The sequence below is a fragment of the Nanorana parkeri genome, unplaced genomic scaffold (genome assembly GCF_000935625.1).
Source record: "Nanorana parkeri isolate BGI_ZX_2015 unplaced genomic scaffold, ASM93562v1 scaffold48, whole genome shotgun sequence".
NCBI classification, from domain to species: Eukaryota; Metazoa; Chordata; class Amphibia; order Anura; family Dicroglossidae; genus Nanorana; species Nanorana parkeri.
In genome coordinates, this window is record NW_017306316.1 from 511,296 (window position 1) to 527,477 (window position 16,182).

A 16,182-nucleotide genomic window follows, 5' to 3' on the forward strand; every position below is an offset into this window, starting at 1 on the left:
CGCCTTTGTACTCTTCCCCGTTTTTTTTTTTTTTTTTTTTTCTTCCTTACAATCTTCATTCATTTAGTAACGCTCCACCAGGTCCTCGGTCCCGAATTTGGTGGGGTGCTTTGGGTTGATTAGCAGGAGACTGAAAATCGTGGATTCTATGGGTGGGACGTATTCATTATAGATCATTTGTGGGCAGCAACAGAGCACAACTTATCAACAACATCTAACACTTATTTTTTCCCATTTGTTTATCTATTATTGATCTATTTTTCTTGCCTTTACTTCCTGTCCTGGCTAATGGACAGGAAGACTAAAGAGTGGTGATGGTGCAAGGACTGCTGAGACTGTTTTGCAGTACAGGTAATATTCAGCCTGTAGGCTCCTCATTGGTGGAGTGTACAGTCCTGTTGTAAGTTTTCCCCTATAATGTTTTTTGTGTAACATTCTGGTGTTAATGAATGCAATCAGAAACATGTTATAACAATAAACTGGTGCTAGTACAAAAGGGCAACACTAGTTGCATACCTCAGCATGATGTCAAAGTACAGTGATTGCTCAGTGTTGGGTTGGAACAGATGGGGTGAATGACCTTCTTCCTTTTTACATCTGAGACATTATTGGTCAATACTTCTTTACAGTATTTTTGGTTTATTATTGCCGAAATAGTCTGCAGGACTGGGGAATTCTGCAGGTCCCTTTTCCATGGAGTCTTTAAACCAGGGTTGGACAAATCCCAGGAGCCGGGTAGCCAGCGCTACCTAGAAATTTCAGCTGGAGCCTAACTTTTGAGTTTTTACTCTAGTTTTTGCCAATGGAGCTGGCTCTTGGAGTAGACAGACTTGCTTCAGAATTCCATATTAACCCTACCCCTGTCCCTGCTTTAAGCACCCACAACTTTTAGCACCCACAACTTTTGCAGCAATACTCACCTCCTCTTCACTGTACCCGGGGGAATTCCTTCTCGCTACTAAATATCATCAGTCTTCCTGGTTGAATGACACCCCCAGCATAGTGTGAGTTTAGGGTGATATGGAACCCGTCCCCAGCAGAGGATTAACATGGCACTCTTCAAAAACAGTGTTATGATGCAGAAAGTGGCACTGATGTCATTAATGAGTACCTCTGGGTAAATATACTGCAGGAGGGCCTCCCGGTGGTGAAGGGGGTATATGGAGGTGGAGGGGACCTGAAGTAGGGCTTTAAGACAGTCCATTGACTTTGAAATAGCCCTAACTGTGCCTCGATACACAAAATAATACACCTGCACTATTTTTGCAATGCAGCGCACCACACTACACAGAGCATTCACATGGTTGATGTTGGTTGCTATAGCACAGGTGCCAATTTTCCTATTGTATATGTGCGTTGGGGTGCCATTAGAAATTATTGACAATGCACATATACTGTGCATCACCATGCATTGTTGTAACATACATTAAAAATGTAGTTCGTTGTCCCACTTAGATATGAGTGCGTAGATATGAACTCCAATGTACATTTTTTTAAAAACCTGCCCCGATTAAAATCCTTATTTATAATGTATTCAATATTCGGCTAATGCGCCATTTGCATATATATTTGTTTGTTTATGTTTATGTTTATAAGCCGAGCTTTCATTTTCATGATCTAGTTACTGAATAGATTTTCCTCAATAGAATCTCTGCCATTTTCATATATTGCTGCAGTCCTGTGTCAGCCAGCAGTGATCAGGCTTTTGTATTGTTCACAGGATTCGCTTTTGAGTCTATCATCAAAATCTCATAATGCTGCATCTTGTTTTCTGGGCAGTGAAATTAAAGGGGCAGCTGCAGGGCAAATGTGTTTATCTGTCTTAAAGTCCCCAAATAATTGCTGCGGTTCTGTTTCCTCTAGCGAAAGCCCCACATTCCCCTTACTTTCCCAGTTGTGTTATTTGAGAACTCGACTTGAAGGCTTAGCAGCGAGAAGCCATTACATTTTAAATGATTAAACTGAAGATTAAAGCAACACAGATGTTGTGGCAGTGGTTAATGCCATGTTAAATTATGTTGGTTAAAGACTTCAGACATCCTCTGCTTATAGGCCTGAGCGTAATTTAGCGCAAACTGTTCAGCGAAGACAAGATAGCATTATGTAAGAAGTTCCGTGACCATATTTTGATCTCCTAATCTGGTGTAAAATCTATGCTCATGCATGCTTTTTTTTTTTTTTTAAAGACATAGTAAAGATAATTGGCAAGTGGTATGCGTATTGTGCTAAATCTGCGTACTTGGTTAAAGGGAACCATTCAAGAATGGGTGTAACAATCTAAATCTACTATTGAATTGTCAAAATAGTGCAACCTTGTCTTTCATGGAAAGACAGAATTAAGCAGAATTATTGACTTAAGATGGCCGTACACTGTTGTTTCTCGTTCACCCCCATGGATGCTAGTGTGGAAGGGGGAATCTCCCGTGCTAGTCTATTGTATTCTGACAGCAGTGTCCATTTACATCCAGTTACCTCACATTTAGGTCCAAAAAATACGGAGAAGGATGCAAACCTTATGTAAATTGACTCATCCATTTACATTCGGCTGCCCATAGAGTTACATTGGGTTTCCGATCAAATCCACCTGACAGCCAGATCTATTGGACCTCTCATGTGTAGGGGGCCATAGGGTGGAGAAGAAGAGGCTGTAGAAAACTGGCAGGCAGACCTGATCGGAAAGCCCGTGTTGGGTTGTGTCAGTGGCATCAGTTCATTGACGGGTGAATTTGACCTGCAGTTGGCATCCTCCTGACCTGCATTTGACTTGATTTAAGCAAGTTTGCATATACATAGACTTGTATGGGAATGCAAAACCCGATTTTGAAGTGAAGGTCAACCCAGGCCTTAAGGGTACTGTGGGGAACAATAGGTAACCTGTAATTTTTATTGTTTTCAGTTTAACGTAGGAAGTGACCATTTAGTACATTTTATCTGGATTTTATGAAAAGTCCACATTATACTGTAATGAGTTGACAATTACATTTCCCCAAAAAATTATTTTAACACATTAGCCACCACGTGGCGCATTTGAGGAAGGGGAAGGGCTGAAGGTTGGCATGCTTGGGAATCAATGTGTGTCAGCAGTGAGGAATTACGCACGTGTTGTGACAGATATTCCAAATAGAAGACCTTGTCCAAGAGACTGGTTGTGTTCTGTGTACTGATAAAAGGAGGATCATTGTACTCTATATGCTGGAAATGAACACCGTTGCCCATGTTAAATAAAATGACTTCTATGTTATTGTAAAATGAATTGGGTTTTCTGGACACTGGACATTCTGCTTGGGATTTCTTAGCTTTTACACACAAAGGGTTCATTTGTACTGGGATTAGCGAAACCTCTAAGTACAGCATAAGTTCTGAATTGTGCAGCTTTCTTTGGGCATGTAGGATTAGTACGCTTTTTAGATTTGCCCATTGTTATCGATTTGCCAGTGTCAGGATGCAAAGACACGGCACTGAGCGCTTGGATCTAGATGTCTTATCCTTGCCCCCATACAGCGCAGAAGCCCGTGTGCGCTCAGACAGCCTGAGCAGCACTGGCTCGTGTGGCAGGTTTGTGCTGCGTCAGAGAGTGGCACAGCTTATGACCTGCATGGAAGATGTAAGCTCCGATGATGACATACACGAAGAGCTCTCCCGATCAATCGACCAGGCTTTTCTAATTTGTGGGAAAAAGATGCCTTCAAGAATGCAGGATTTCAGGTCTCCCGATTAAATTGATCTTATTTTCTGTGTATTTGTACAGAAATGTATGTGTACTTACATGTGAACTAAAAAAAAAGGATTTCCGTTATGGCTCTGCTTAAAAATGTACTTGGCTATTCAATGTTTAATATTTTATTTCAGGTTTCTCTTGTGCTTCACCTTTATCCTGGAATGCTCTTCATTGTCTATGACTGGCCTATTTTTAATAATATCTCTAATAACTCTCTAACCTACTGCTTACTTATTGCCTTATTGATCCTTTTAGTAGTATTTGCTTCTCAAGTACTTTAAATCTGGGCTCAGATGGAGAGTCTGTTTTTGGCTGTTGAGTGTATGTAAACCTCTGATGCATTTGGATGATGTATGGTTGGTCCTTCCCTCTCAAGATTCTATCTAGCTTTAGCAGGTTCCTCTGAACTGGATCTTTTATATCTTATTTTTTTTTTTTGTGTGGGTTGTTTTTGTATAGCTATTAAAATTCATATTTTACTTCTCTGTGCACCTCTACAGAATGGGATTTGTGGTGTACAATGAAAAATAGTAATGGTGATCTAGGAGATAAAATATGTGGTACTCGTAAACACACCACATTTCACCTTTTTGTTTGTTGGGAGCAGTTGAAACACGGAAACCTTATTTAATGAATGTCAGTTTTCGTTTTTCCTTTTATTAAAAAACCTCAGTGTGGTATATATCAAGAGTATATCAAATTCAGGTAATTTACCTGAATTTGATATACTCTCATGTATACCTCTTGTTGTCCTTTTTGCTCATGCTGTATTTTGTGTTCATAGTGGTAACATGTGGCTTGTCTTGTGTCTTTAGGTTGCATGTTGTTACTTGGAATGTGGGCACAGCATCGCCACCTAGAGATCTCAGCTCCTTATTGCTGCTTGATTCGTCAGACTCCAATATCGATATGTATGTCATTGGGTAAGTGTCAGCATGTGCTTTACAAGGCTTCTAAGGGCCTGATTCATTAAAACTGGGCACAAGGATGTGTAACTAGGCATTACAATCTCCATTGTAGTAGATTTTCACTTGTTTGCAGAGCCCAGAAGTGCCAGTAGAGTATTTAGCAGACCATACTTTGGAGTGTGTGAGATGTCTAGGGCGACATCTAAATAATTTTGGCGAATTGAGGCTCATGTCTTTTAGGGCATAGTCACACCAGACGTGTTGTGTTGTGCATTTTCATATGCAAACAAAGAGCATGAACATGCTGCTGTCTTGTTTACATTCCATACACTGATACAGAAATGAATCTGATATTCCTTATGGTCATAGGACCATGATACCGTGCTAACAAATATTTTCTCTTCTGATCTACATTATTAATATTGTCTGTATTTTAGGCTGCAGGAAGTGAATTCAAAGATAGTAAACTTCCTATCAGATTTGGCCTTTGATGACCCATGGAGTCTGTTTCTTATGGACATTTTGGCTCCTCTAGGCTATATAAAGGTATGCATCTATTTTTAACCATTTGCACAGTGGGAGAAATTGGACATGTTGTTAGATGGTTCCATAGATGGCTGATGGAGGCCAAACATATTTAATTATACTTCTATTGGAATGCAGCAGTTGTATTGCGTATAGGTTTTGTAGGTTTTGTTTTCTGCCACATTTAATGAGTAATTCCACTTTTGTTGAGAAATAACCAGTTCTCTGGGTGATCTGTGTACATTACAAGGATTTTAACAACCTTTGTTGCAGTTTCTTACCTGTTTCTGTTCTGAAGAACAAACTGTTTGTTGCAGCATGTCCTTTCCAAATTGATTCCTGAATGGGAGGGTCTGGTTTCATTACAATCAGCTGGTGGACTTTCTGTAACGTAATAGGAAAGGTGCAATGTCTGCATCGCCCTTAGAAGGAAATAACCCTCAGGAAGTATCTCACCAAAAATGCAATTCCTATTGCATGGTATGCCAAAAATAATACTTCTATCTTAGTACAGACTTCTGAGATAATCAGTCAGTCAATCACAGAAGCAGGAAATTACATGTTGGGGGTCGCTATATTGCATTGAATTTGTTTGACAGCTTTAGAACATCAGTTTACAGTTTTAAATGGAAAGGTATTTTTAAGCAACATTACATTACAAAATGGCTTGTGCAGCACTTATATATGCTATATTGTTTTTTAATGATTGTTTCATTTTTATATTTTTAAAGTTACCTTTTAAGGTAAAAGAAGAACATTCATGCATTACTATGTAAGATGTCTTAACTAATGTGAACACTGTATACATTCGGCCCATAATTGTGTATTTGTATTTTCCAAGCAATACATTATCTTGTGCTAAAAAAAATCAAATCTGACAAATCCGGTTTGCATGGTATAAAAGTTAATATTTAATAGAACATCAATCTGTGTTACTGGTCAGAGTATGATAGGGTAACCTGCTGTCATAGGTGCCCCTGATGGTTCCTAGGCAGTGGTACTTACAAACTCCCTTCTTTATCCGTGCCACGGCCAGCAGCACTGAATCTATTGTCAGACCATGGTGCAATGTAGTTACTCTGGCACTTTGGATTTCTAACAGGGTTATTCACAAAAGGGTAAAGAGTTTGGAGAAGGCAGGAGAAGTGACCAATCTAGGCCAAAATAGCTGATTTGGAAACATCTTCCAATTCAGCTCACTTTCCAGTTCAGCTATGTTGTCCTAGATTGTTCACTTCTCCTGCCTTCTCCAAACTCTTCACCCTTTTGTGAATAGACCTGTAAATGTAGAGTTAATTAGCTATGACACATATGTTGGCTAGTCTAATACACCATAGTTTATATTCATCATGTCAACATACTGGCCATATGCTCTCATGAAATTGACCATATATTGCTGCATGACTCGTATTAACCATTAAGTTACCTAAGTAATTTCTCTAAGTCCTGGTACTTCTGTTTCCATCATTGATACTACTACAGTACAAGACAGGATGTAGCTTTTACATGAAACCATGTAAGCCCTGAAAAGAGTCTCTATATATTTAAACTTTTCATCATATGTTATTGAAATTAAACTTGGCATCAGATTAGGCTCTTTATACCAGGTCAGAATTTATAAAGAACCTTATTAATGATGGCCTGTTATGGAGAATCTTCTCTATTTTGCCTTTCTAATATTAAGACTCTTGTAATAAAATGAAAGAAGCTTTTAAAAGAATGACCATTGCAGAAATAAAGGAATATAGCCAGGCTTGATTTCTTTAAAGCAGTTATCTTGTTTGTCTGTGACCCCGATCAATATGTTATTTTTATCTGTAATATGATCATACTACAACACTAAATATGTTGGTCTAAACAAAATGTATGTTTGCAGTTCCTGACGTAGTCTTGTCATGCGTTTCAGCTTTCTTCTATTCGGATGCAGGGGTTGCTATTACTGACCTTTTTAAAGCACAAGCACATTCCCTTTGTACAGGACATTCGTACCAATTACATCCGCACTGGACTGTATGGCTACTGGGTAAGTGGTCTGGGAATAATAAAAGGTAAGGCATGCCTTAAAGCTGAACTCCAGGCAAACGGCTAAATACAGAGATGAAGAACATATATGAGAACTGTTTACCTGCCATATCTGTCCACCTAGCCCTGAGAGTTACGCAGCCTTGTCTGGCAGATGAGGGGACTTGACCTTTCTCCATTGCAGTTTCACTTACAGGTGTCCTTCCTACCCCCACTTTGTGATTGGGCAATGAAAGGAGAAATGGCACACTTGATTGGCTCCTTGTGCTGCTTTCCCAATTTTTAAGTTCTGTTGTATGGGGACTTCAAAAGATTGATGTCTACTCACATCGAGGTGCATGCATTTTCATACTTACATGGAAATGCAAATGCATTTACTGATTTCAGAGGTACATAATTGGGTTCCTTTTTATAGCTGCGTAGAGTTCAGTTTAAGTGATATTGGCTAGGAGTCTAATACTTTGAAAAAATGGGTGGCTGCTAATTGACTCATTATTCGAAATAAAGAGATGGAGAGAGAAAAAACAACAGCACTAAATGCAGCTAAAGGCCTTTCCTTTTTTCCCCCCTAAGAATGATGTGTATATGCACAACTACATCTACACTGCCCTATTGCGTAAAACAAAGCAATATATCTGATGTGGTGAACAGTTCCTTAGCTTCCAGGCAAACACTGGGAAGAGTACAGTAAGAGACAGACAGAGCTGGATTATTTATAAGGCAATGTAGGCAGGAGCCCGGGGCCTAATTTCTTATTGTATCATGCCAGTACAGACAATGCAAATGGGGCAGCTTATCTGTGCTTATTGCAATCCTTGGCAATGCCAGGGATGGGAGGGATGGTGGATGTTAAAATTGCTGTCTTGCCTAGGGCCCCAGTCTGCCTTAATCCATTTCTGGTAAGCAGTACAGCTGACATTTTTTTCACCTGTATTTCATCATGCAGGTAAACAGAAGATTACTGGATTAGATATATGTGGGATTTGATTGTTGACCCATCTTTTGGCTTTAGCATTTGATTTGTTAAAGAGTTAAAGAATTGTGACGGTTTACAGCTATTTTAATTTTCTGCCTGCCTGTTCCGGGTTAATGGTTTTGCGGTATGGAAGCCAGACCCAGCCAGGCAAGTAACATTTTTAGCCAGGGCCTGCAGTGGCAGCCTATATGTTACTCTTAAGATAAGTCTACCTTACAGTTTGTAGATCATGTCTGCTAGTTGTGGCATGAGAAGAGAGATATAGTCACCCTAGGATTGTGCTACATTAAAAAGTTTTTTTGAATTGCAGAATTGATCGTCTTGTATTGTGATTTGTAGTATGTTATTACATTTTATACTTTGCCTTTCTTTTCTTGACTTTTATAGGGTAACAAAGGAGGCGTGACCGAACGTATGTCTGTGTACGGACATATGCTGTGCTTCATGAACTGCCATTTGCCTGCACATATGGAGAATACTAACCAAAGGCTGGATGATTTTGAGAGGATGCTGGAGGCCCAGCAGTTTGATGGGGAAAGCGTTGGTGGTATTTTAGATCATGAGTAAGTTTTATTCATGGCCGTTATTTCTGGTGTTTTATTTCAATACATATTGCTTCAGTGGTGTGTAATAATCCAGTTATTTTATTGATCATTATTTATTTTTGTGTAATGGTACAGCATCCATAGTAGCAAGGTAGGATTTAATACAGAATTTAAAAAAAGGCTGCTATTTATCCTTGGCTCCACCGACAACAAATTACACAGTTGTGGGTGATTGCTAGACGCTTCAATCATTAAGTGTCTTTTAAAGTTTTTGGGAATCCTGGAGGTTTTTTTTTCTCAGATCAAAAGCTTGCCAAATATTAATAGATTTATTTTGTTCTGCCTTGGTGGTGGTGTATTGTATTCTAACAGCCAGCGCCCGTTGCTGGCAATCTGAAGATTTCCTGGCATTAATGCTGGCCATGCACTGGCAGCAGTGGCGTAACAATCGCCATAGCGACCCAGGCGGCCGCTATGGGGCCCGGCCAGGCCGCCTGGGTCGCTATGGCATGTGGGGGTGCTGGCTGTCACAGACACAGCTCAGCAGCGGCCACGGGCGCATTTCTCCTCATAGCCGCTGCGGAGCTGTGTCAGTGACAGCCAGCCGCTGCGGCAGATGAGGGCGGTGTACGGAATGGAGGAGGCGGTGCCTGCCTCCTCTTACATCACGACCTAAGCCAGCAACCTAAGAGCAGGTGGGGCCAGTGATGTAAGAGAAGGCAGGGCCCGTCGATGGCAGAGGAGGCGGGGCCCGGGGACGGAACAGGAGTCGGGGCCCGGCGACCACAGAGGCGCTGACAGGTAAGAGATCTCAGACCCTGCAGAGCCCACTATAGAGAGTCTATGGTGGGCTCTGCAGGGTCACTCTCCGCAGGGTCTCTGCAAGTGGCATAACTAGCAATCACGGGGCCCCATACAAAATTTTGCTATGGGGCCCTGTGATTTCTAGTTACGCCCCTGACTGGTAGAATGTGAATTGGGCAAAATTGTAAACGTGAGTGGCCTTGCTGGCTTGACAAAAGTCAAATACTCAGTTGCCTTTTGCAAAAGGAGCCTAGTTGAATATTATCCGGTAGACAGCCAGCACCTGCTGTTGTCAGAATTCAGGACAATTTTTGGCCTGCCTTCTTTGACAAAAGTCAATGGAGTATTCGACTTTTGTTTAGCCAGCAGGGCCAACCACTGCTAGAATTTTGTCCGATTCAGATGATTCACATTCTAACAGTGCATGGCCGGCTTTAATGGCTGGTATTTGTAACAGGAAAAATAAACAGGTTTGTCAGACCACTGCACAGCTGGGATTATACAGAATGTAATGCTTCACTTCCCCTACACAGTATATATTCTATTTGATGTCATTCAACCCTGGTTCATCTTGTGTTACAGTGTGGTGTTTTGGTTTGGTGACCTGAACTTTCGAATTTCCGACTTTGGTATCCATTTTATTAGAGAAGTGGTAAATGGTAACCGATACAACTTGCTATGGGAAAAGGATCAGGTAAGTTGATTAAACTACATTTGTATATAAACATGTATTCATATACAGGAAAAATCAGTGACACAGATAGCACGAGAAAAGCTAACAGGAGTTCTAGCCTTCTGGTGCTCCATCTGTATCCCTGTTGAAGATTTCTTCTCACTTCCTGCTTTGGAGACATGATCACCAGCATGGAAAGTAGATGGAAATCTCCCTGTATGTGTGTGAACTATCGCACACACAAAAAAACAACTGCCCATCCAGCCTGGCACACCAGGTATATGGGCTAGTTGTTGTGGCACCCCCACCATGCTGATAACATTTTAAATGCCATTTTAACACCAGAAGGGGTGCTTGAGCATATGGGTTCTAAGGAAATGGGGCTTTCCTTGCAGAGCCTGAGGGCATATAATCTGTATATAAACCTCAACCTGCCTGTACCACCTGCTTAAGGCACCAGGCGTGTGGAAAAGCCTCTCTTAGTAAAACTGGGAATGTGTTTTGAGAGCATCTTAAGCATCTGCTTGGTGCTAAAGGGCATAGGAACTGGTATCGGCATACAGGGACCTTTTTTATTCCTGGTTCACACATGCTCTTTTTTGACATGCTAAAAAGGAGTGGCATATGCTGGTCTTGGCTTGTTTTTTTTATATTCTACAGTTGCTAATTGTTAGCGGCATGAAGACCCGGAAGTCCTATTTATTGGTTACAAAGTGTAGTGAATAGATCTAGTAACGAGTCAAATTAATGACCGTAAATTCACTTGCAATGGGCTAGTATACTTCAAAAGTATGCAAGGCAAAGAAAAACATTCAGTAAATAAATGCAATCCATGAATATTTCCCATGTTTTATCAGTTTAAAGACCCTGCACGTACAGAGTAACACCTTTTTGATCTGCCAGAAATACACCTCATGTGGGCTGTTTACACACAGCATTTGTATGGGCTAAAGCTGGGTACACATGGAGTGAATTTATCTCTGTTGGTGACCCTATTTCCTTGACAGAAGTTGATCCTTGATCGACTTTTGCCGAAGGAACATGTTGGAAAATCTTCAGCCGAACTGTTCTTGTAGCCTGTTCAGTGTGGATGGAGGAATCTATGATTTTTTTTTTGTTAGCCCATTAATAGAAGATTATATAATATAAGAGTGTATGCCCAGCATGAGTGTCCTCAGACCAGCCTTGTGTCATGTGGTAAACTACTCAACCACTTCTCCTCTTAAGCCTCTGTTGGTATTATCACACAGTGTTTCTTTTTTCCCCTGAAATTGAATTACAGTTCTGTAAATGTACTTCATGGAATTCTTATTTTGTGTTCGCTTAAATCGATGGTTTTTCTTACTCTCTTCTAGTTAAACATTGCCAAGAAAAAAGAACAGTTTCTACAAGGTTTTATCGAAGGTCCCTTAAAGTTTAAGCCTACATACAAGTTTGATCTGAACTCAGATGTGTATGATACAAGGTAAACTTTGAGGTCACCTAGACCTCTGAATATAATATAAATAATTGCTTCTGATGTTACTGATTTATATGTTTTATTTCTAGATGGAAGAAGTCACTGTTTGGATTTAAGTAAGAGTAAAGCATTTTGTATCACTAAACCTAGTTGTAGCTCTTACTAATATATAAAATCAATAGCATACTGACATATTCAAACATTTTAATTCACTCGATTTCCCATTAGATTCTGTTTTTAAATCAATATAGACATACGCATATATGACTGGCATAGATGGGAATATAATGTTGATTTGATACATACAGCATTGTCATTTTTTGGCTATCTAGTACTAGTAGTACTCTGTACTCTAGTACTCTGTTAATCATGTTAGGTATTGATTAATGCAGAAGGTTTGGAGTTTACGTCATGCACTTTATTGGCTAACTTAAAGTTGTAATAAACTCAATTTTTTTTTCTTTTAATAATTAATCCAGATCAAACAAGTATACATTGGCCAGTATTTCTTAATTTTTTTCCTAAGCACTTGCAGGTGTCATATTTCCAAACTCCATCAGCTTGGCTTCCCTGAACTTCTGTCCAGTACAGGATCACAAGGGAAAGAGCAGTCTCCTGCAGCTGTCCATCCACTAGCTTGGGAAGGGAGAAGGAAGGAGGGGGAAGCAGGGTAGTGACTAGCCTTGCTGGGTCTCTGTGCTTGCGGAGAAACACGCAGCTTACTAGCACGCACAAGGGTGACTCCATAGGACCCTGCAATGGAAAGAAGCCAACCTAAAACAGGATATCAGGGCCAGTGCTCAGGTGACCAGCTGATTTTGTAGGAAGCTAAAACTTTTAAACATCAAGGACATATGCGTGTGCCGCCTATTACATTAGGGTGTAAGACCTGGGGCATCCCCGATTCCCATCTCTTCAACTGTCCCTTACCTCTTCCAGCAAGGGTGCAGTAATGAATCAGGGAGCCTGGCAGGTGGTCACCCACCCGGCTTCCTGATTGAATGGGAAACCGGGAATGGGAAAGCTCCCTTGCAGAGGACTGCTGCTGTTATGTGAGGAATGTTAGTGGCAAGTGCTGCTGTGCTTTGTGTCACTGAGCCGATCACAGAGAGATCTTTGTGATTTCTCCAGCAGCTCAGTAACACAACACCCGTTGCTGCGGTTTCGGCATTGTGCTGGGGGAGATCAGGGTGTGCCCAGACACACCCGGCACACCCTGTGCGCACGCCTATGATCAAGGAGCAGCATCCATTGTAAGTGATTTAATCAGCATTTGCAATAGCTTAACAATCTTTTGCCTTTGACTTTAATAAAGATGCTTAATGACCCCCTTAGGTCCCTTATGTAGGCATCATACAATAGTTTAAAAGCCTGAAGAAGAGATTTAAGGGGTCCTAAAAGCTTGATTCCTTAATTAAGTTAGCCAATAAAAGGTATCTACATAATTATTAGTTTTAAAATAAATTTTACTTTTATTTGTAACTAGAAAAAAGACAATTGTTTCCTAGGTCCAGCATGGCTGTGACATGTAGTAGGCTTGGCTGAAATGTCACGCTGGTTGTTATTACCATTCTCTGTTTTTTCAGTACATCTCACTGGGCTCCAGGACAGCAAGGCAGACCCACCAGGCCGTTGGGTCCTATACCAACTCTGTTCTAAACCATGTTTTCTGTATTGGGTGGATTTTTTTCTTATAAATACATACATAATATAAATACTATAAAGCAGGAGTAATAGATGGAATTTCATGCCAGAACTTAATGGGAATTGGGGACAGGAAAGGGTAATGTCAGTTGTGCTTGTATGGGGATAAAATGATCAGGCCCTATCTTTTTTAACATGTAGTTTTGTGCCAGTGGCAATTGCTTGTTTGTACTCATTTGTTCATCATAACAGAGACACGTCCATGTCACTGTTCAAAACTAACCTATTACTTGTGTATTTCTAGTGTAAAATTTGAGTATTAAATAACATACAGTTGGTATGACTGATTAAAAATGTTTTCACAGGCTTGTAGATGCATGTTATTAGGGCTGGCATCAGAGCTCTCTACCCCAGTGACCAATAACAAAAGGGTGAAGAGTTTGTAGAAGGCAGTAGAAGTGAACAATTTAGGACAACATAGCTGGTTTGGAAAAATTTTCCAATTCAGCTCACTTTGCAGCTATGTTGTGCTAGATTTTTCACTTCTCCTGCCTTCTCCAAACTCTTCACCCTTTTGTGAATAACCCTGTATGTTAAAAAAAAAACCTGTTTAATGGTCATACATGCCCCTGTATATATAAGTGACACCGTCAATACAAGCATCAATTGCAGAAATCAACTTGTGTAAGAGCTTGTTCTTATAAGAATATTTCTGGATCCCAGAGAACGGAGCCTACCCCAGAAGCTGCTTGACTCCAGCTGCACTCCCATGTTCATAGGGCATGTCTTCAAATTGCACTGACCTGAATGCTGTTTGCAAGGTTTAGGCTATGGCTGTCCATTGTAATGCAATGCTTAGGTGCTTAGACCGCACTTGGAATGCCACACAAATAACACATGTATGTTTTTTTGCATCCTGCAATAACAAAGGCACTTTCAAGCATCAGAAATGCCACTTATGACACACAGATCTCTGTGGTCACTTGGGTAATATTCCCCTTCATGAGTAGAACAGGAAGCAGTCCATTAATTTTGTATTCCCTTAATCCAGGCTTTGGATGAGTTAGTGATAAAGATTACAGAATTTGCCAGTGGCAAACAGTTTGGGTAAGGATGAGCAGATCTCTCACCTCAGAGTTCAGCAGAATTTATTGCAGATCTGACTGATAAATCCTGATTAACTTCCGTGGCACCTGTCCTTTATTCCTTTTCATTTCATGAACAGGACTCTTTACAAGCCTAGACCGATAAGGGAGGCTGTCGCATGAATCTGTTTTACAAACTAAAGCGCAAAACCCTACAAATACTCCATGTCTTGCAGATCATTGTTTGAGCAGTTGTTGGGCAACCCAGTCATGGTGTCTAGTTAAGCATGAGCTCTACCATACCTTTTGATCATCTCACAAATAAAATAAAAATCCCGGCATTTCCCACTGATGCACTGTTATCGGCCTGTGGGAGGGTCAGGGGATCTAGCATAGCAACAGGTTCTATATAAATGAAAGGCCTAGGAGGACAGTATGCAGTAATGGAGCCCACTGGGAACACCTAAAGAGATTGCAGGACATGAAATGTACTCAGCAGCATTTTTAGATTGTTAACCTTATACACAACATGTTAACTTCAAAGAGCTGAATGAAATATGTCTATTAAGATGATGAAAATCACTGTATATAAGCTATATCCAAGACTGGCCATATACTGTCCCGTTTGTGCAGGCATTGCAATCTACAAAAACAGGGCTGCATAAGAGTTCAGAAGTAAGTTAGCATGCTGGCTTATAATTTAGAAAATCTCTGCAACCCATTAGAGTGATTTCCTCCGCTCACTGAAAAAGGAACAGTCCTCTTTCTGCACATCCGCAAAGAAAAAAGCCATGCAGGGTTCTTAGTTAATCTTATCTCAAGTTATTATCATGGAATGATCTGCCTGTTTGGTTGTAAGTGTTCAGTTCACGTGGTTGCAAGCCATGTCTGGACTGAGTGCCACTCATATTGTGTCTGGTGAGACTTACCCTGGATTCCATAAACAAATCTGGATTGATCAGGGTTTGTCTAGACACATTGATAAATCCTAAATAATGTGTTTTTATTTTCCAGTGGTAAAAAGAGAAAACCAGCCTGGACAGATCGTATTCTTTGGAAGATCAAGGAAGTTTCAGAAAGTGAACAAGAAGAATCTGCTGGCTCTGAATTTGAGCATATCCTTAAAGTTCATTTAGAAAAATATACAAGCCACATGAGATACGGAGTCAGTGACCACAAACCAGTATCCGGAACCTTCACTTTGCAGGTAGTAACAAGAACCATTTTACTAATATCTTCACTGTCTTTTTTTGTTTTTTGTTATAACGTGAGGTTCACAGTAGCAAGATTTGACTTGCAAAGAAGGCAGGTAATATACTCAGTGAACATGCAGAGCAACGATCAAGATGAGTAAATTAACATTATACTTCACATGAAATCTCTGAAGCCATCAGATGGCAAATGACAAAGAGAGGTAGCTATAAACACCTGGAGAGAGTGGGGCAACCCCTACTCAGGTTGATTATCATAGCCGACTCCCACCACCGCCAACCTCCATTTTAACATTGAAAAATAAGGAAAGAGAAAACGATAAAAACGGTAAAGAGCTGGAAAATGAAGAGGTGAAGGAAGGGGGGGGCATTAAAAATGGGAGACAGGGAAGGATGGGGGGGTAGGGGAAATGCAGGGGTGATGAAGCACCAGGGCAAGGCAGGGGAAAAAAGAAGACAGCGTGCAAAGAACAGTAAAGCTTTATACTCGGAAGAACATTGGAATTCTTTCTGGTAAAACCAGCCATAAGATCTTACATTTGTATGGTCTTGTTTATCCTCCAGAACCAGTGTTGCAGGGTTGGTGAGGAAGTCTGGTTCCAGAGAGCTGGC

General features: G+C 40.6%; 1 protein-coding gene across 1 annotated transcript in view; it reads left to right on the forward strand.

Moving 5' to 3' along the window:
* INPP5K (inositol polyphosphate-5-phosphatase K) overlaps nt 1-16,182 on the forward strand; it is a 41,020-nt gene that overhangs the window by 16,086 nt on the left and 8,752 nt on the right. Inside the window, exons 3-11 of the mRNA XM_018573553.1 lie at nt 3,502-3,705; nt 4,534-4,641; nt 5,064-5,172; nt 7,058-7,174; nt 8,537-8,712; nt 10,081-10,192; nt 11,527-11,636; nt 11,720-11,746; nt 15,374-15,566. Of these exons, the coding sequence (XP_018429055.1) occupies nt 3,502-3,705; nt 4,534-4,641; nt 5,064-5,172; nt 7,058-7,174; nt 8,537-8,712; nt 10,081-10,192; nt 11,527-11,636; nt 11,720-11,746; nt 15,374-15,566 (1,156 nt within the window). The remainder of the gene's footprint in view (nt 1-3,501; nt 3,706-4,533; nt 4,642-5,063; nt 5,173-7,057; nt 7,175-8,536; nt 8,713-10,080; nt 10,193-11,526; nt 11,637-11,719; nt 11,747-15,373; nt 15,567-16,182) is intronic.